The sequence below is a fragment of the Dermacentor variabilis genome, chromosome 10 (assembly GCF_050947875.1).
Source record: "Dermacentor variabilis isolate Ectoservices chromosome 10, ASM5094787v1, whole genome shotgun sequence".
NCBI lineage: Eukaryota > Metazoa > Arthropoda > Arachnida > Ixodida > Ixodidae > Dermacentor > Dermacentor variabilis.
In genome coordinates, this window is record NC_134577.1 from 65,082,187 (window position 1) to 65,103,220 (window position 21,034).

General features: G+C 45.0%; 2 protein-coding genes across 4 annotated transcripts in view; one reads left to right on the forward strand and one right to left on the reverse strand.

Annotated features, from left to right (window-relative positions):
* LOC142560656 (KICSTOR complex protein SZT2-like) overlaps positions 1–18,788 on the reverse strand; it is a 276,101-nt gene extending 257,313 nt beyond the window's left edge. For all 3 annotated transcript variants that reach the window (XM_075672892.1, XM_075672893.1, XM_075672891.1), the window contains exons 1-8: positions 18,630–18,788; positions 18,003–18,137; positions 14,180–14,362; positions 12,900–12,977; positions 9,478–9,570; positions 5,967–6,104; positions 3,434–3,593; positions 1,223–1,449 (exon numbers count right to left, since the gene is read on the reverse strand). In XM_075672892.1, coding sequence (XP_075529007.1) covers positions 1,223–1,449; positions 3,434–3,593; positions 5,967–6,104; positions 9,478–9,570; positions 12,900–12,977; positions 14,180–14,362; positions 18,003–18,137; positions 18,630–18,653 — 1,038 coding nt within the window. In that variant the 5' untranslated portion in view covers positions 18,654–18,788. The remainder of the gene's footprint in view (positions 1–1,222; positions 1,450–3,433; positions 3,594–5,966; positions 6,105–9,477; positions 9,571–12,899; positions 12,978–14,179; positions 14,363–18,002; positions 18,138–18,629) is intronic.
* Positions 18,789–18,912: 124 nt separating this feature from the next.
* Positions 18,913–21,034, forward strand: part of Atac2 (Ada2a-containing complex component 2) — a 36,246-nt gene continuing 34,124 nt past the window's right edge. The window contains exons 1-2 of the mRNA XM_075672895.1: positions 18,913–19,234; positions 19,326–19,440. Coding sequence (XP_075529010.1) covers positions 19,144–19,234; positions 19,326–19,440 — 206 coding nt within the window. The 5' untranslated portion in view covers positions 18,913–19,143. The remainder of the gene's footprint in view (positions 19,235–19,325; positions 19,441–21,034) is intronic.

Consider the following 21,034-nt stretch of genomic DNA (forward strand, 5'->3'; position numbering starts at 1 on the left):
TCGGCTGTAGTAATCCGGCTGGCCTTGTGGGTGGTGTCTTGCATCGCTGACAGTCTCAGCATGTCTTGACGTAACGGGCAACGTAGGCGGTTAGGCACGGCCAGTAATACCTATCTTGTATCCTCGATAGCGTCCGGGAAAAGCCGAGGTGCCTGGCGGTCGGATCGTCATGTAGGGCGCGCAGTACTTCTGGACGCAGCGCCGACAGAACAACAAGAAGGTAGTTGGCGCGGACTGGTGAGAAGTTCTTCTTCACGAGTAGATTGTTTTGAAGCGTGAAGAAAGATAATCCGCGCTTATGCCCTGGGAACAACGTCGGTGTGCCCTTCCAAATATTCGACGAGGCCTTTTAGCTCCGGGTCTGCCCGTTGCTGTTCAGCGAAGTCTTCTGCTTATCATTCTAAGGAAGTGGTCGTCATTCTCGTCATCTTGCGGCGGCGGGTCAATGGGGGCGCGTGATAGGCAATCGGCATCAGAGTGTTTTAGTCCGGACTTGTAGGTTACAGTGATGTCGTATTCTTGTAGTCTGAGGCTCCACCGCACCATTCGTCCTGAAGGATCCTCTATATTCGCTAGCCAACACAACGCGAGATGGTCGCCGACGTCGTTGAATGGCCTGCCATAAAGATAAGGGCGAAATTTAGCTGTAGCCCAAACGATGGCGAGGCATTCCTTTTTGGTTGTAGAATAGTTGCCTTCCGCTTTTGACAGCGACCGGCTAGCGTAAGCTATCACCTGTTCGACTCTGTTTCTCCTCTGGACTAGAACGGCACCGAGGCCTAGGCTACTGGCGTCAGTATGGATTTCTGTATCGGCGTACTCGTCGAAGTGCGCAAGTACTGGCGGCGACTGCATGCGTCGTTTGAGTTCTTCAAATGCGTCGGCCTGCGGCGTTTCCCACTTGAACTCAACATCACATTTAGTTAGACGTGTCAACGGCTCAGCGATGCGTGAAAAGTCATTGACAAAGCGCCTGTAGTAGGCACACATGCCAAGGAATCTACGCACTGCCTTCTTGTCGATGGGTTGCGGGAACTGTGCGATGGCAGCGAAGACAAGTACACATGTCACTATTATCTTTTATGTGACTGACCCATGAACATAACCCATGACCCCATTCCCAACAGAACACTAAAGAATCCAAGCCACCACAGTGTTTTCAAAAGGTGAATTTCAACCGATCTAATTAGCACCAGCAATACAAGAGCAGGACACAACTGACCGGTCCAACCAGGCAACCACTGTTGAGGTAGGCACCGAAAGTCGCGCGCGCTATGAAGCGCATCAGATCGTCATATGGTACATATCCAAGACTGCTCTGGGCGTGGTAGCCGCCGCCGAGATGCAAGAAGGAGCAGGCCACCGTGCCGCCCCGCAGGCTGCCGAGGAGGAGCTCCAGCTGTTGGCTGTTGGGCACGCTGATCACACCGTCTGTGATCACCACAATGCCTGCAAGAACAGTCCAATTTTCCATGGGAGCATTGTGGAAATGCGGATGGTGGAGCCAAATTCATGAAAGTGAAACGGCATCCACCAGAATGTGGTACAATTAGCTACAATTTTTCGTGGCTTTGTACTACGTTCTGTGCTCCACCCAAGTGACTCCATGCAGTGCTGTAAAATTATGGGTCGCATCAACCAATCAGAAAAGAGAACCAGAGGAAGGGCTCCTCCACTGTCCACCTCTGATCCCTGTCCGTGTAAAGCCAACTGAATGGAAGCATCATTGAAGGATTAGTAGCGCAGAATGAGTGAGCCCTCCTCCCATTTTTTGGAACCCGCAGCAGGCACACGTTACTGAACGACTGACAAGCTGCAGCACTCACTCCATTGCACAAAGTTAGCGAGATGGAGTGTTGTGCATGCCAGGCTCCTTTTTAACAGTCCGGTTCTGTATTCTCAGTCAACCACTTCGGGTTGCACTGCCTAGTCAGCCATGTGTAAACATTCACTGGTAATCCATGGCTGAAGGGTCAAAAGTAATGGATAACTTATTTGGCATGGCCTTTGCAATGAACTTGTGTCCTGCGCTGGCTATCACTTCACACTATTTATTTTACTTAAAGCCCTTTCGTTAGGAGCATACAATTATCAAATAGTAGATTTCAATTTGGGTATTGGTAGACTAAGAAAGAAAAAGCTGAATATCGAATAGAAAACGGTTCAACTCCATTAGTTCGCTAATTAGACTTTTCGGTTAATTCGATCTGCCAGCACTTATGCATTTCTATTGGCCCAAACTTCCATTATTTCAATCTTAAAATTGGCCTCCGCTGGATAATTCAAACTTTACCAGTCACCACACATGCACCGCACCCCTATAGGGACCCCAATAGTGGCCCCTTTAGTGGTGGCGTCTGTCTCAGCGGGGCTTAGTGGACAGTGAACGCAATGAACAGACGTCATCTCTGGTCGAAAATGCCTATTTTCAGCTCACCCAAGAAAGACTTTCAAGCAATAGCCATAGATCACAATGTTTCACTATGGTATTTACCTGATTCTAATGCGCACAATTTTTTAAAAAGAAAATTGGGCCGAAAATTGCCTGCGCGGTGCAATTGGACACAAACATTATTATTACAGCGCACAATAAAAACACGAACACAGAAGAGAAGAAACAGGAACACTTCTGTGCACCGAATCGCCCAGCTAGCTCCCATACTACAGTTTATCCGACACAAAAACCAAAACTACCATAGCTATGTTCACAAGCTTTGTCGCATAACACACATGCATCGCGGTGAAGCTGAGTTTAAGAAACCGGCCTTTATTGTGCGACAATTTTTCTTGCTAAAAATCGAGTGCGCTTTCATTTCTGCTTTGTTTAGGAGCGTTAATGTCATTTCTACATTAGTTTGCTATTTTGAACACATAGAAAGTGGGCACACGTTTTTTCAGGGACGTGTTACAATCAGGCAAATGTGGCCAAATGAATCAGCAGAGTGTTTTAGCATTCTTTCTGCATCTTGTTCAATTCGCCCCACTGGACAATTCGATAAAATTTCGTCCGTCTCATCAGGGTCCAATTAACGGAAGTTTACAGTATAAAAAAAATATATGATTATTAGAAAGTGGGACGAGGCTACAAACCAAGTACAACTGCAAAGCTTTCTTTCAGAGAAACCCATATGAGCTTCCTTATAGGTTTGTGCTAATGTTGGGTGGATGGCAATTTTTTTTTTCTTTCGTGAAACTGCCTTCACCTAGCAGACTTATGCAAAACTGATTTGCCATAATAATGTTGATGAAGCCAGGTATGGCATTGTGATGCTGATTTCAATATAAAGTTAAAATCTTACAAGTGTTTCCGGATCTTCACACTTGTTAAGTGTCACATTTTCACATAGAAAAAGCACATGGTAGCTTTTCTATATTCAAATGAACTTTAAAGGAAGCTACTGTTCACCTTCTCGAGAAACAACAATACACTCACCTGCGCTGCTGTTTTCAGGCAGAAGCTGCAAAGCCAGCATGCCATACCGGAGCATGCTCAGCGTGCTCATGTCCGAGGACACCATGTTGACGAGGGGCGTAGTACACGCCTGCTCATCACTTTCCTCGAACAGGCCTCCCGTCAACTTCTCGGACTGGAGCTGTTTCATCAACGAGAATGTGCAAACAGCAAGACTGACACCGCCTTTGCATTCAAGCAACAGATGGAATGTACACTACGGTCCACTTTCAACCCTTTTTGGTCCAAATGTTTTCAATGAAGTGACGGTTTTATATTACATGCATCTGGACAGACAAAAGACTGGGAAAGTAAAGAAAAGATTCCCACTGGCATTCATGGCAATGGATTAAAGGTCTTTCTCGTGAACTGCCAGCAACTCAAGATGGTGTAAGCAGCTTGAGGCTTTTCCGATTTCTCAATTTGCTGTTACAATGGTGTGTAATATGGCCACAGATTATTTATTTGAAGACCATTTTTGTGCCACCCAAAGCAGATGATATGAGTTAGGCAAGAGACTCCAAAGATATATCACACAGGCCGAACTTCAGTGTGATGCAATGCATCAATCTTTGTGAAATATCAGAGAGGCATATTTATCTGCAGCAAAAAGTCAGCAAATTATGTAGTTAGCATTGCTGACACATTTTCTTAGAATAGAATGTTAGCGTTTATGATAAGCTGGAGGGGGTTTCAGTTGTGGATAGTTCAGCAAATTAATTACTAATTAAGTAATTTGGGCTAACCAACCTGATCTTGGGAATGTAAAAGGAATGCGCATGTGCGCTGTACTTGTATCTTTGTCTGTCCTTGTGCAATCATATTGTTAACACGTGGGTATAAATATGTTGAATCAAGACTGCTAATTGGACAAGTTGAAATGTCGGATTCATAATTACAAAAATTCAGCGCAAGCACAAGGAACAAAGAAGGAAATGCACGACATGAGTCCTCATGTCGTGCATTTCCTTCTTTGTCCCTTGTGTCGGCGCTGAATTTTCGGAACTATAAATGTGTCTCAACAAATTGTCTAAATCTAAAATAAACAGTTGCTAGTTCATGCTCTGTGTGGTGTGTGCTCGATCCAGTTCTGTCTTTGTGCATAACAGCCCATTTTTTCCAAAAAAATCATGTAATTACTGTACAAATTATTTTTACTTGGTTATCGTATTACTGTTTTCTTCATACAAATATGCTTTCCATAGTCAGAAATAAACGTGAACAAGTTGTTTTAATTTTCTCTGGCGTGGAATGGTGTCTCACCTCTGTGAGGTTAATGCAAAGGCCTCCAATGGCGGCCATTAAGAAAAAACAATGGCATAGAACGGCGCACTTTGCACGTGGAGGGGAGAGACTCTTGAGCAAGTTGCGGAAAGAAGGGACAGTCAACTGGAAGGTTAAAGAATAATATGACTAAAGTGCATTTACAAGACTATTCCAGGTTGTTGTATTCACAAGATTGATATCAACAGCTGAGTTCAGATGTCCATCTGTGTAACCATGCCGTATAAATGAAGCCAATTCTCGTTGAGGTTCTTTTTTTTTTAAACCATTGTTGCTGAGCCTTATGTCCTGACAGCAAAAATGGCTGCAGTGAACACCTGCCATTGGTACTTGATTACAGCTAACGGCTAAACTATGGCATGAAAGCATGCTGACTACATTTAAAGTGATGCTTTCTTTGCTTCTTCACCTTCTTTTTTGAGTGCTGCTGCTCCTGCTGCCTCGCAGAGTAGACACAGCAGCGAGGATCTCACAAGCACTCTCACACTGAACAAGCAGCATCCTCTCGTAACGGTTTGCATGTCCTTTCCTTATGCAATGCTAGAACCCAAAAGATGGTGCCACAATGCTGTCATGGCTTTTGTCTTGTTGCAGTGTGGTCAGTGCACCGTACACTCACATCGGGGGAGCAGTGGCAAAAGCAACTAAGGTAATGTGCTGAAATCACGCAATGCAGCAAACATTCAGCCTACAACGACAAAGCGGAGCAGCGTCGATATGCAGCAATTAATGGCTTGAAACGAAAGTGCACCCTTGGTTGTAAATGCGAAGTGAAGCAGCATCAATAACCAGTGATGAGACAGCAGCGAAACAGGACCGTGTAATTAAAGTGGCAAATTACACCTGCCAGCAAGTACTTTTAAGAACGTTTGTTGTGTTATGAGTTCAGTTCAAAGCGTAGTGTATGCAATAAGGCTCTGGTTTCAGTCAGCTGCTCCACAGACAACTGAAAGTGATGTTTTTAAATGTGCTCACCAAATCTTGTATTGACAATGTGGTCATAAAATGTTGATAACATGCTACTAATTATCAGAATGAAAAATACTCGAGGCTTCTTTAGGACTTTGCTAACAACACATAGCTGCTATCACCTGCCCAGGCTTCCCCTTCCTCTTTTTCTTTACTTGCTCCATGGTAGCTGGAACACCCAATAAAACTACATACTGTTCCAGGAAACGTTTACGCCTCCCCAAAGGTCAATGCCACCATCCTCACAAGAGGCAGTACACACCCGGAGTTGATCATGGAGTTCAGCAACACCCGCTGTTGCTTCAGCCAGGACAATGCAGATCTCGCTAAGTCCTGTAGACACCTTGCTCAGGAACAAGGCACAGTTGTCTGGCGTCAATGGCCATCCTTGAATCAGGACCTAGACAACAAGGATTCAAGTACATCTCCAAACTGTCACACTTTTCTTTATAAGGCAATAAAGAAAGAAAAAGAAATGTCCCTTGTGGACTCGATGGTGCAAGAATGCAGCAAACAAAACAGTGCAACAACAATTGATAATAAAGAAAAAAACACGTCAACAAGAAACAAAATTATGCAGATCCCATAAACTGTGGGAATCAATGTCGTGGATGGTATTTTGCAGGCTATCTGGACATCATTTGGTGTCCTGCAAAGCCTTACCAGATGGACCAATGTGTATGTGACAACAGCAGCAAGACGGTGATGGTGGTGACGGCGTGAGAACTGACATTTATTGCGCTCCAGTGAAGAAACGTAACCATCTGCTCCGTGACCTGAGCATATACCGAAGGCAGTAAAATGTCACACGTATATGTAGCACCACCTACTGTGAGTTGAGGACTGGGGAATGCGGGCCGATTCCGATGGCTGGTGCAGTCTATCACACCGTCTCAAACTGCTAACTGCCACGAGACGATTAGAAGAAACTGGCACTTTCTCCCTTTTACAAGCAACTTGTTGCTACGCAACATGATGCCCGCAAGAGACCGTGTTAAGTCGGTGGCTGCATGGAAACATGGCTCGTGAATCCCCACCTTCAATTTCCTCCATCGCTTCCTCGCCACCAAATTCCTTGCCCTGCTAAGGGAGCTTTTTTGCTTGATACAGTTGAAACTCGATTTAACGAAGTGATGACCACGCTCAAATTATTTCGTTAAATCGGGACGTTTGGAAAATTTAGTAAGGGATTTTTCGGTCCTTCGAAATCTAAAATTGTAAAGTAGCGACACCCAAAAGTAGCGTGGCAGTATATTTGCTGCTAACCCACGCCTGCGCGTGTAAAAGGGCCGCGAGGGCAGCCCAACTGCCGCCCCTAGTGCCATCTGGTATGTAAGAACGCTAGCAACTGCCGAGTCCATTGTTCCGTGCACGGGAGCGGCATGCAGCCTCGTCAAAATAAAGCTCGGGCCGTGACTAGGGTGCCTAGATGTGTAAACACGATAGCGTTAGAGCGCACGTTTGAAGGAAAACCCATTTGCGTCCAAATTAGAAAGAAATCACAGCTTTTTTTTTGTTTACTCATTTACTTCTGGAAAAGCTTCAGTAAATCGGGTTTAATGCAAGCTAGTTTCGTTAATTCGGGTTGATGACAACATTGAGCCTTATGGGTACTTTCTAGGGCATGGACATTTCTTCGTTAGATTGGGAACTTCGTAAAATCGGGTTTTGTTAGATTGAGCTTTAACTGTACATCTGTGGAGGGATCAGCAGGTCCTTCAACCTTTGCTGGTACAACTCGACAGTGACTAGTTCCCACACATGAAAGGGGAAGGAGCATTTGTTAACAGGGAGGTACCTTGTGCAAGCAGTCAGTGAAATCCTTCTACATACCTTCTTTAGAGGGCCCCTCACGAGGCCCCATTTGCAAATCTTAGTTACACAATAGAATTTCTAAAACGCCGTCTCAGAATCATGTTGCAGTTGCACACACAATGAGAGATGGCAGAAGAGTTATGCAGCTGACACTACCAGAGGGCAGAGGTAGCACAAGGACGCACAAGAAACTTTTTAGGGACAGGTAGCATGGAGCTCCCATACCTTGCAAGCTTTTGTAACCACACGAGCTCTCCACAAAGAATTAACAACCCAAAGGTATGACTGTCATTGCTCAGCAAAAGGAACCAGAGGAATTAATGATCACAAGTTTTTCAGTTTTTCCTCTGGACTGCTCACGAGTTCAGCTGTATTTAAAAAAAACCTTGTTGATTCGTATTTCATGAGACCAAAAAAAATGTCCGAATTAACCGAACGTCGAATTATCGAGGGTATCAAGAAAACAATAAGCAAATGCTTACTACGTCAACACACTTTAATTTACTGAATGAATTAGCAACTCCTGTTTCTATTTTGTGCAAAACCAGTGCAGAAGCTGCAATCCTTGTCATTCTGTGCCTGATTGGCTCTTGCAGTGGTGAAGGCCTCGCGACTGTCTTCGCAGTGCATCCGCAGCACGTGCCTTCATCAGAGACACGCTTTTCACTATCATGCACACATCCCGGTTATTTTTTCACAAGTGAGCTGGTCACGAACGGATCGTCCGTCCATCACGATATATCTGGTGCTCTTGATCTGCAACAGCTTTGCACGAAGTCAAAACAAAAGCAGTGTTGGCCAACACCTCTGCGGACAAAACCACAGTCGCTATTGACACAATCATGGATGGCGACTACACAGCTATGAAGGCGCACAGCCAACATGGTGTTATGCGCAGCAGTTAACACATGAATAAAGGCTTCAAAGGCACAGACAGACACGAAGCGTTCCCACATTGCTGTCGCTCACATATGATTTCCGCTGATGACTATGGAAATGTGGGCTCCACCGCTTCGTTTCAGTTGGTCACTAGTGCAGTTTTTGCTCTATTCCGTCACACATTTGCGGCACTCCGCACTCACCGAGCTCCGAGAGTTATGCGAATTAACCAAGGTGCAGCCAAATACCTCTGAATTAACGAGAGTATGATTGCATTAAATAATGCATACACCTGCTGGGACCAGAGGACTAGTCCAAACGATCCAATTTTCAGAATTAACGAGAGTCAAATTACTGAGGTTTTACTGTAATGCACAATCTGCATTCTTAAGTCAAACAAGGCAAGTATTAAGCAGCTCCTTTGAATCTAACACTCAATCTAATTTGGGCTATTCCTAAGCATGAGAAACAGCACAGATGACAAAGCACGAGAGAGATGAGGCAAATTCATTGCCTTTCTTGTTCAGGCATGTGTAGTTTTTGCCAGTTTGAAAGCACATCAACCACCCCAACTTCACAGACTTTTGTACCTTCATCAAATGTGTACGGCTCACCTGCTGCATTCCCATCTGAAAGGCCACTGTCAGGGCCTTTCAGATGGGAATGCAGCAGGTGAGCCGTACACCTTTGATGAAGGTACAAAAGTCTGAAGTTGGGGTGGTTGATGTGCTTTCAACCTGGCAAAAACTACACATGCCTGAACAAGAAAGGCAATGAATTTGCCTCATCTCTCTCCTGCTTTGTCATCTGTGCTGTTTCTCATGCTTAGGAATAGCCCAAATTAGATTGAGTGTTAGATTCAAAGGAGCTGCTTAATACTTGCCTTGTTTGACTTAAGAATGCACATTGTGCATTACAGTAAAACCTCAGTAATTTGACTCTCGTTAATTCTGAAAATTGGATCGTTTGGACTAGTCCTCTGGTCCCCGAGTGGGCCTAGCCAGGTCGCGTGGAGTTTGCTTACGTCTATAGTGGACAAAATAAAGTTGTTTCACTCACTCACTCACTCACTCACTCACCTGCTGCACCGATGGGGTATAGTGAGGGATGTACGCAATGACAGTGACGTAGATCTCGGGCTGGAACACCACGCAGCTCCCCGGAACATTGAACTGCACACAGGAAGCCGTAATAAGTTGTAAAAAGAAAATCCATTGCCGACGTACACCAATCTGAGCAACTGACACGTCAAGGACAGTGAAGCAGTACAAGCAAGTTCTCACAACCTTCAGACAGGGGTCCGTTTTCTGGTTCTTCTTACTGATGATTCATCAATGGTGCTGCCTACACATTCTCACTGATGCCCTGGTCATACGGTCGCTTCAGGGCTCCCTCGAAGGCTGCACTGCTGGTGGCTCTTTACCACTGCAGCTGTACAAACTCGTAGCTGATCTCCAACGTGGAGCCAGTAAAACATGATGCTAGAAACCAAAACTATGGATTAATAGCGACGTTTACATCAATACAACAGAACCATATCGTATCAACTTTCAAGCGTATCGCATCTCATGTAAACGAGGTAATTCGCTAGGAAGGCGTATCGCATCCAATACGCCAAACAAGGGTAGTTGAGATGAAGAATGCGCATTTCAGCGGCGCATGTCAATAGAAGCGTATCGCATCAGGAATTATGAGATACAACCGGCCAACCAACCAGCTGCGCGGCTGTATGGCAGCGGAAGCATGTTTACCGGAAGTAGGGAACTCATTTTGATATGTGACACCAGATGGTGCTAGCTTGCCAGCCAGTGAGATGCACATACGTGTAAACGGAGGTGCATCAGCGGCATGCAATACGGCAAGATAAGACGATACGCTTCTACCATATTCATGTAAACGCGGCTAATGGCTAAAAAAGCAGCGCAAAAGAGGTGTTATCTATTTGTGTAAGATGTATGCAAGGTAACTTTTACTTCACTATAATTATTGATAATTAATGTCTTTGATGCAGGTTGCGTTACAGATTGGTACCGAGCAAACCCCTGCAGGTCAACCTCCACCGCACGAAAATGGCTGCAAAACTCCCCTTAACAACTCTGCTGTGGAAAAAAAAAAAAGCCTAGTGCATTGATTCACAGCAACTAAAGCATGCTTGGATAAATTGACTGTACACATTTAGAAAAATTTTGACTGTGAAATGTGGCGTGCTGCATTGTGCAAACAACACATTCAGGCACAGCAACAAAATGTCCCCTTTTTATCATCTTTGTTATCGGTTTCATGAACCAGTAATAAGACAAACAACCCATTCAGGCACAGGAATGAAATGTCACCTGTTTATTATCTTTGTTATCGGTTCCATGAACCAATAATGACAAGTGATCTGTGCTACACCAGCAGTGTCAAAGCACCATGCCTGTCCGTATACTAAAATAAACGAACACATCAACATCATAATTTAGTGAGAAATTTGTGAATATATTTAGAAGAAAAATGAGATTTAAAAAATTACACAAATCCCATGCACCATGGGAATCGGTGTACGCGAAGCTTACATGAGCCAGCGAGGCAAAAATGGCACATTACATCAAAAGGCAAACTGCATATTTCAGTTCTGCAGCCACCATGGCGGACCTCGCAGAGCAATGGGAAGGTTTATTCAGCATTAAAATGCATTTAATCACAGGACATGACGTGCTCGGCTTTGTGGAAATGCGCCACGGTACAATGCGATACGTGCAGCAAATTCTGGCAACAAATACATCCCGTAACTTCTGTTTTTATCATCAGCTAGAAAGTACGCGCACTCACTTTTTACAAGTAAATTGTCCCTATGCAACACGGCTAATGGGCCAAGCATCTCATAGCACCGGCTTGCATGACATCATAAGGGTGTTGTTTTATTGCACCTTTTTAGGCATGCGTTCCAGGACTAACGGTTAGAGCGTCGGGCTTCTGTGCTGGGGGAACCAGGTTAATTACCCCGAACATCAGACATTTTTTTTTCTTTTTTTAAGTGAACGACAGCTTTCACTCGACGTAAATGTTCACATGGGCAGCACATTCAAAGCAAGTTGATAGTGGTTAGAAATGGACACCAAAGACGGGGGAAAGAGGCTACAAAAGCTTCGCCTTAAAAGGTAACCCATTATCAGGTAAAATGCACGATCTGATTTGTACGAGCCAGGTGAGACACTTCCAATGTTCTCTATTGCAAGCATATAAGTTGTGAACACATCAACAAGGTTCTACTGTACTTGAAATGCTTCAGTTTTGCCACACCTTGGGTACAGCAGTCATGTAAAAGTAATAATAATAGAAACTTTATTGCAATGGAAAACATTTGGAAATTGCTAAACGCCATGTATCCCACTCGTTATAGGGCCAACTGTTCTTGGTGCGGTAGCATACCTAGCCTAATACATATAATCTGGGAGTGCACTAAGCACCCTCATAGGCGAAATACCAGCAACACAACGGAGCAGTGGGAGGCACAGCTCGCCCACTCCGACCTGGCAGGACAAAAGTCCTTAATTAGCCAGGTCAGGCAGGTGGCAGAGGCCAGTGGGGCCCTGGACTGAGAAGCTCCGACCACCCCTCCATGTAAAAGTAAGATTCCCCCTCAACAAAGCTTTCCTATTAGTCTTGACGGAAACAATGCAAATTTCACACAGGGCAGCGAAAAAAAGAACATTTGCTTTAAGTGGCGTTCCGCAATTTTTTTTTTTAGAACCAAAGCATCCTGCGCATAGCTTAATTAAAAATGCACCTCCCAAAGGGTATATTTACCCTTCATAAATATGGTTTCCACTGCACTGATGCTATAGTAGTATAGATAGACTGATATATCAGTTGCAAAACAAACAACCATTCGCATACACAATACAAGAATTTACATACCATATAGAGTGCACATATGATAGGCAAGGGCATGAATATGATCAGTGTTGTCACTAATGTGCAAGCACAATTGCACATAATTTGGCTCCTCGTGCCATGTCCAGAAATTTTTAATGTTTAGAATCTTATGTGCTTGGGAAAGTAGTATGCAAGAGTATGACAACAGTGATCTCAGAAACTGAATCAAATAAGAACTGGATGACACCAAACAGAATACAAATCAAATTTTAATGGTGCCAAATAAAATATGAATCAAACAATTGTGCTAACGAGCCAAAGATATAAATGATACTGCAACAGCGTCAAATCAAGTACTGTGAAGACCTACTTGACAGTGTTATAATTAAGCCAGCTGACACCCTATTTCTTGTCCATGAATTCATAATTCAGAAAGAAAATAACACCAACCTTGTTTTAAATCAACTTGGCAATCATCCCTGCATCAGTGTAAGCTCATTCAAAAACTGCTATTTCAAGAAATACTTAAATTCAAACTGCAGCCATTGAATTAAAAGATTGAATACCAAGCCAAATGAAATGTACAAATAATCGCACGGCTCTATTTATTTGTGCTACCTCAATAGAACCAAGGGGTACTCACAGGCTTTACAAGTTTCTCGACACATTTCGAAAGCGTTGCAAACACCTCGTCAAACAGGAATGTTTCACTCCGAATGTCCTGCAAAGATTAAAACCAACAAGACATCCCACATGCCACACAGTGTGATGCAAAGATAACACACAAAGTGCACAGTCTATGTCGCTCGCCTGCACTAATGAATGAGCGGGCAGCAGGAATGCCAAAACAAGCAACCTCCACAAGCACAAGAGTCAATGTATAGCAACGAACCTTGACCGTGGAAAACAATGGAAATTCCCCCAAAATGATATTGGCTGAGATAAGCACAACACATGGAACAACGATGAATAAAGAAAAAAGGAAAACTTGGGGACATAGATAAACAGGTTACACTGTTATCTTGAAGTTATGGTGCAGGCTGCAACAATCCAAGCATACTCAGGTTCCATTAACTAAACGTTGGCACAATCCGAATAGATCGCCAAGCTGTGTGCGACTCCTATTGTAATAATACTAGAGAGTTTTAGCGAGCCCTCAAACTTCTTAGCGCTTGCAGTTAGCCGGATTACCGGAAAAGTATACAGTAGCAACAACACTCCCACACATGGTTCCATTAACCTGGGAATCCCTTGATGGTAAAAAGTTCACGGACGTGCTGAAACCCTCTAATGTCTCTGAAGCACCAGACCAAGTGTTAGGGTGTAACCTTCCAAACAAAATTAGGCAGCGGGTTAGGAGGGATGCCATAGCAGAGGGCTCCGGAATAATTTCAAACAGCCTAGGTTCTTTCCACGTGCACCCAAAGCACAGTAAATGAGAGTCTTCGTATACTGCCAGAATCATAATGCAGCCACCACATCTGGGAATCAAGCCCATGACCTCGCTGCTCTGCAGCAGAATGCCATACACTGTGAGCTGCCGCGGCAGGTTCAGACCTCATCTGAATAATATGGAGTGCGAGTTATCTGAGTTTTTAGGTACAATTCTTCCCATATCATTTGCAACCGCATCCATCCTTCAAACCATTCACCATGATTCATATAGGAAATTTTTATTTTATCAATACAGGTCCCTTTATGTCACTGTCAAGACACCTTTGCTCAGTGCTGATCTGCTCTCGGTCTCCCCATTGTGCAGTACTGCCTCAACCTTTCGATTATTTCTATCCTCATGTTGTATTTTTGTGTACTTTTCTTACCAAAGACACTCGTAACCATTTTATGACCTCCCCCCCCCCTTCCCCGACTGCTTGGACTACAATGAAATACATTCCCCACAGTTTGTAAATCAACAATACTCACCACATTTGCGATTGAGACACTGAGGTCAAGGCAAAAGACGAAGCGGTACTTTTTGGCAAGGAAAGTGACCTTTGTTGCCGGTGTCACCAAATACGCAAACTCATGCGCCCTGTTCGGTCGCCATCCAGTTGGCTTGTCCCTCGGTAGAGCTGAGAGAACCTCTACCTCCTCTGCGATGTCACTCTGTAAAAAGAATGCATTACAGCAGTTTGACCAACACATTATAGCACATTCACACCAGCTACAGAAAGAGGCTGTGCGACCGAACATGACTGGTGACCAAGGAGCAACTCACGGTCACCGAGGTCACACCAGCAAGCACGACCTACCCATAGTGACACCCAAATGTTTCGCAATACGTGCCGCTCACCCTGCTCGCACCGTCATCGCAACGTAAAATAAGTGTCAGTGTGTACCAACATCCTGCTCCTAAACCGAAACAGTCGTTTTTAGACCAAAGTGACCATTAGCGACAAATGGTCACGCGACCTCTGCGAGTCATCAGTGAGGACAAGCACTTGCACATTTGTATCATATAATAGTTGCACTGTCCGCCGTCAGAATTGCTGCATCAAACAACAGGATAAACTGTAACCTTGGGAGCTACATTGCTCAGTGTTGCATCAAAGAAGTTGAGGAAGTGTTTCACAGACAGGAGATTGATACCATGTTGCAAGGACATGATCAAGCAAGCTTGAGCCATTACAGATAAAATGCTGCTGCATATAATTTTCAAATACACCTATCTGACTGAAACTTGCAGAATAAACGAATAACAAAAGACTTGAGAGGATTAAGAATAACACAATGAGTGGTAGAACAGAATACCCGCCGACTCCCGCCTGCCTTCAGGAACTTGGGGCTCACAACAGACTCCGAGACTGCACTGCTCTTTCCCAAGGGCACCGCAAGGTCTTGTGAAAGGGCCCGTGCTACCCTGGCAACATTCCTAGAGGAGAATGCACTGACACCCTGGCAAACTTTGCTTGAACTAGCTGATCTAAGCACCTAGTAGGTGTTAGGGGGGGGGGGGGGGGGGAGGCGTAAATGTCGATTCCTATAACAGCCTCGGCAACATGAAGTTTCCTGGGCTCTATACAGCGTGGCAGAAATTGTGGAAGATTTCTGCATTCTTGTAGATGCATGCGGCATCAGCACAGTGAAAGTAATGGTACATTCGACTGGTTCCTACCGCACTCTAAATTGGTCCACAGCGATGTGGAGCCTTCTAGATATTAAAGCCAGAGAAAGCCTGCCCAGCCAACCATTCAGCTGCTTCCAGAGAATCAGAATAACCACATGACCGAGATTCTGTTGGATCTCCGTCATGCTCCCAGCTTGAAGGTGAGCACCTCCGAGCTCTCCAAGAGAGAGGAAGGCACTCTGAATGAACCAAGTGAACATGTTTAAAGCACTCAAATTCGACCAGCTGAATATAAATCGCATCATGAGACCACTTGAAGGCGACTAGTTGAATGCACCATAAGCAACTAAGTGCCATAAGCGATTACATCCATGGAAACAAAGTCATTTCATTCTCATTCCATCCTGATCAAAATGAGCTCAATGCCATGCCCATTCCATTCCTGCAGAATCGGCTATTATATACATATATCTGTTCCGAGCTTTTAAAGAAAGGAAGACAGAAACTAAATGTTTCCAAAATAGCTCGAATTCTGAGGTGACATCTCTGCAACTATGGTCCTGATCATAATTCACTATGTGCAGCCAAGCAATGATAATAACTACACTGTGCTTTAACATATCAGAAGATGCTGTTAACTGAATTTCCTTCTAGGATAATGCTACCACTTTGCACCGCTTGTTGTGGAACTGCAGTACAAACTCTACGCAGGCCTCTGATATGTAGTGGCCAGTAGCATTTAGTGAGGCAGGGCCTCCAGGACCACGAGCACAGCTCATAAGAGTGAATGATACGTACTCTACTGTTTTCTCGGAAGGTCTACTGTTTTGAATCAAAATTTCCTTAGTAAATTGGTGGTTTCGAGGTGCAAACAAATGCCGAGAATTCATTTTTTTAAGCATTACCATTTATCACCTTTAGTGTGTCCTTGATTAACAGCAGTCGACCTCCATCCTGAAAATTGCACAAGTCCTGATGCACATTCCGTGTCTTTTTACTTGCGTGCATTACGTTGAAGCATTTTCCATTACAGGTTCCTTATAGCACAGATTCCAAAGTTGTAATTAGGGGAACACAGAGTGCTGCAAGCAGCAGGTTTTTGCTCTACAAGCATACATCCTGATGCATGCACCCGAATGCAGCCTGCTTATGTGCTTTTTAAGTTTCGACAATAGTGGATGTGCCTCTTTTTATCACCACTACACATATGTCCATGAGCAACAACTTTTGGCACAAGCCGATGAAAAAGGTAAGCATCAGAGGTGGTCGGAAATGGCAGCAGATGTCATACCTGACCCGAGTGTAACTGAATCCTACAGAGACTTGATAAACAGAGACCGATAAAAAAGGTAAGCATCAGAGGTGGTCGGAAATGGCAGCAGATGTCATACCTGACCCGAATGTAACTGAATCCTACAGAGACTTTACGCTTTCATTTTTTACAGCAATAAATTAGTTCAACCATATGACTGACTGAATTAGAAAGTTAAACACAAAGGCCATGCATCTAGCCTTCACTGTATGCGCATGCAATCTAGGGAGAGTAAGGCCACTGGACTTTCTCAGTGTGTCTCAAGAACTGGTGGCATTCCATAAGACGAAGAAATTGAAAATGCCTTCCTTAGGGTCCATTCAATTCACCTCCTGCACAAACCATAAACTACCTTTCCCACAAGTGAAAGGAATGCTATGAACTCGCTTTGCACGGAGCCTTCACCAGATGAAATGAGTGGCAACATACGCACGATGTCATGTTGCAGTGGTGAAGCAAATTGCAAAGTGCCCCATCTTGCAAGCTAGTTGAGGAGTTGCAAGCAAAGCAAGTGGGACTATATTTAGGTCAAGGTCCTAAATGCCATGTGCACAAGCTGCACTGCATTTTACATAAAGCCAAAAAACTTCACCCATAGCCTCTTTGCAAGTAGCTGGGCCTTTGAGTGAGAACAGACTTGCAATGGTTTATCTTTCTACCAGCGACAACTCAAAATATTTACATGTGTACTTATTTATTCCTTTCTCGGGGAATACATTTCACTCAGCACTCAGCTCAGCTCTTTGCTCAGCACAAGACGCGCCTGCATGGTTGGAACTAACTCGAATGTTATTGTTGATTCCATCTGTTCTGTACGTTCTCGCCAAACCTTGTGTAATCGAATTGTTTGCGCGATGCAAACTGCGCAGTAGTTTCTGTAAGGCACGCAAGCACCAGCGATTACGCCGGAACCTTCGACGAGTCGTGTATAAAGGCCGATGCGCTTGACTCACAGATCAGATTTTCAACGATCGCCGACTCTGTTAGTTGTTATTGTTGAGCTTTGAGTGTCGCTTGCTTTTAGGGGCACAAGTTTGCCCTACAAAGAGTTAATGTCATCATTCACAGTTTTGCTACTGTGCTCTTGTCTGTCACTACAATGTGACAATATTGTGGCACACCTGCAAACACTGGCGCAAGCACAATGAGCATGATACCTCTGCACAAGTGCATTCGATAACCATCAAACAAAACACTGGTAAATAATGGCCACAAACAGTGTACACAGACTGTTCACACAATGTTTTGACCTGCTGAACAGTACATTCTTAGCATGACAAAAATCTGCCCGAACGCAAGAAGTCACGCGCTGCTACGAACCACAGTGAACGAACACAGAATCCAGACGACAAAAGACACGCACATACCTCGCAGGGATGCTTCAGTTGGATGACTTTGCCGATCTGGTTGACAAACCACTGCGCCCTGATGTACCTCGACACGCGGTACTGTTTCTTCATCTGCACGTAAACGCAGTCCGCCTCCAGCGTCGGTGGAGATCCCTGCGTTTTGGACACGGCAAACATCGCGGGCGCCGATCAGGAACCGATCAACGTGCAACTTAAGGGTCACATCATCGCCGCAGCAAGCTCCGGAAACAAAAACGTGAGGCGCGAGCACAGAAAACAGCTTTCAAAAGGGCATTGTTGTAGTGTGTCTTTCGGTCATCCAGGCGCCGAACTACCGGCGACAGAGCGAGAAACAATCGCGCAGCTTGCGGGTGCGCTTTGCGAGAACGGAGCCCGGGAGAAAGTTGATAAGCGCCGCCCGAGACAAACACGGCTGGCAGCAAAAAGAACGGAGAGGGCGAGGGAAAGATTAGAGCGCGATTACTCTCGGATATCTCGCCGAAGGAGTTCAGTCGATAGCCACTGCCCGCACATTTGGAAACCATACGCGCCGAGCTCGGTGCGACAGAGAGAAGAAACAAAAACAAAATTGGGCTCAGTTTTCGCAAGCATATAGTCGGGAAAGATGCAAAAAAAAGCACTGACTTCTTCCACGTCCTCCGCTGCCATGGTCTTTCATTTGACTCCCGACGCGGCGGGGTAACAGCGTATTACGCGTTTACATTAAGAAAATTGTGAGAAACATTATGCACGAAAACAAGCCGAAATACGAGCAGCCGCCGCGTTATGTTGCTCGCAGTGGACCCCATGTGATAGAGAACATTTTGCAACTGGAGTAACGCTGCACTGTTTTGCTCGAAGCAAATGGTACGCCAACGTCCTCTTTCGTTGGTTTGTGTTCATCCACGAGGTGAGCATATCAAAGATGGCAGCCTACATGAGCGCGTCGTCGTGTGGAGTTCCGTAGGAGTCGTCCGGTCTTTGAATGGGTTCGCCTAGTTAAATCGCGTTTTCTTTTTCTTTTGACATCGCTTCTGAGACGGACTATCTAGATTTCAGTTTTGATCCGGGAGTATTCATGCCCGCTTCGGCGGCAACCGAGCCGCACGGATAGTTTCGGCCGATTCCCTCAAGCGGATCGGCGCTTAAATCTTGCGCCATGGACTCTCTGCACTGTTACTGCAATACAGCGGACGTTGACCGTACGATGATGCTGCAGTGTACTGGGTGCAAGCTTTATTTCCACTCAGGCAAGTTCGGAACGAAACTTTTCTTTTTTTCGGCGACGCGGCGGATCATGTGTGACCGCGCAAAGCAACTGACAGCTACCGACTCTTCCAGGGTGTCTGAAAAGCAGCCATCGTAGCACACTTGTCGGCGACCTATTCTTCAAGCTAACCTGCGACCGATGCACCCCTGATAACGTAGAAGTCCTGGAGCGCCTGAAGATGCAATGGTAACTAATGTTGGTAGCTGTTGCTCACCCAAGTCATGCTGGTTGAGTCGAGGTAGTGTCGCTCAGCGTTTGAAGAAAACATGTGCAGTAATTTTTTTCGCGGAGCCACCTGGAGGACTGTTCTGGTGATCCAAAGCAGTCCTCGGAGCTAAATTAACTCACTACATCTTAATGAATTGTGTGGTTCTGACCACTGTTACTTGACCCGCCGTGGTTGCTTAGTGGCTATGGTGTTGGGCTGCTGAGCACGAGGCGGCGGGTTCGAATCCCGGCCACGAGGGAAACGATGGGGCATGTTTTATTAGAATGTGAAGACATCTGCCCAGCAGTCGATTTAGGCACCACTGGCCTCCTTGAAGCCCTCGGGTTCAGCGAGAGCAGTGGGAAAGTAAACATGAGGCCATCCCAAAATTTTGTTGTGGGAGTTCATAATGTTTTTTTTTTTAATTTTATTGTTTGAAATTGGTAGCACATTAGGCAGAATAATAGCAAGAGCTTGGTGGCGCAACCCACACCCACGTTCCAAAGGGGACGCTCATAACATCCATGCATCCACGGCGGCCGCATTTTGATGGGGGCGAAATGCGAAAACACCCGCTTACTTAGATTTAGGTGCACGTTAAAGAACCCCAGGCGGTCGAAATTTCCACTACGGTGTGCCTCATAATCAGAAAGTGGTTTTGGCATGTAAAACCCCATAATTTAATAAATAAGAAACCACTGTTACTTGTAGTAATATGCTGCAATCAGGCCAAAAAAATTCACAACAGACGTAGTGAAACGACTGGTGCGATTTTCAGGTAATCGTTAAAGCTACATTTAAAACCACGCAGATCAGCCAACGGAACGGTTAGGAGGATTGTGATTGCAGCACGGAGGATAAGGGCTTGAAAAGAAGTACACTGCTGACTGATGAGTGGCGTTTATACTGAAAAGTAGTGCCAATTTTAGATTTTTTATGATGGAAAGTGCCCAGTCATCTGCCATAGCACCTCTTGTATACTGCAGACACGGTTTTCGTGCAGCAGGGCAGCTTAGCAGGGCGAGAGGGTTGCAGCCAGCAGGTCATATCTTGCCCTGCCATAGTGATACTCTGGAGTGCATGAAGAATGTAGTAGTGCGTGGCCCCTTTGCTCGCTCCCAATATTGCTTGCATTAATTCGTGGGGAGTTAGGAAGGCACATACAGAATGCCCCAGTGGCAACAAACATATTCCACAGTCACACACCATTTGCACGAGCAGTAGCTGTGGCCACAAGAAAGACAGCTAGCTCACAGTGTGTGCATACAGTAATATAGAGAACTTTGACCCTCGCCTAAAAAGCCCTCTCGCCGTCAGTCCTCCCCATGAAACGTGGACTGCAGTGTCCATTGCTACAAAGAAACATCACTAAAGGCCAAGGTAAACCCTCCATAGCCAGAGCTATAACTTTTATCTTTTTGAACAGAGACCAATGAAGGCACAGATTCAGATCCTAAAAAGTAGAGAGAAAGAGAATCTGCAAATACAACTGGCTGGTGCATGTGCCATAAACTCACCTACAGTGAACTTCGAAGGACCCAAGGAAATAGTTCACTAAACTGAATATTCACT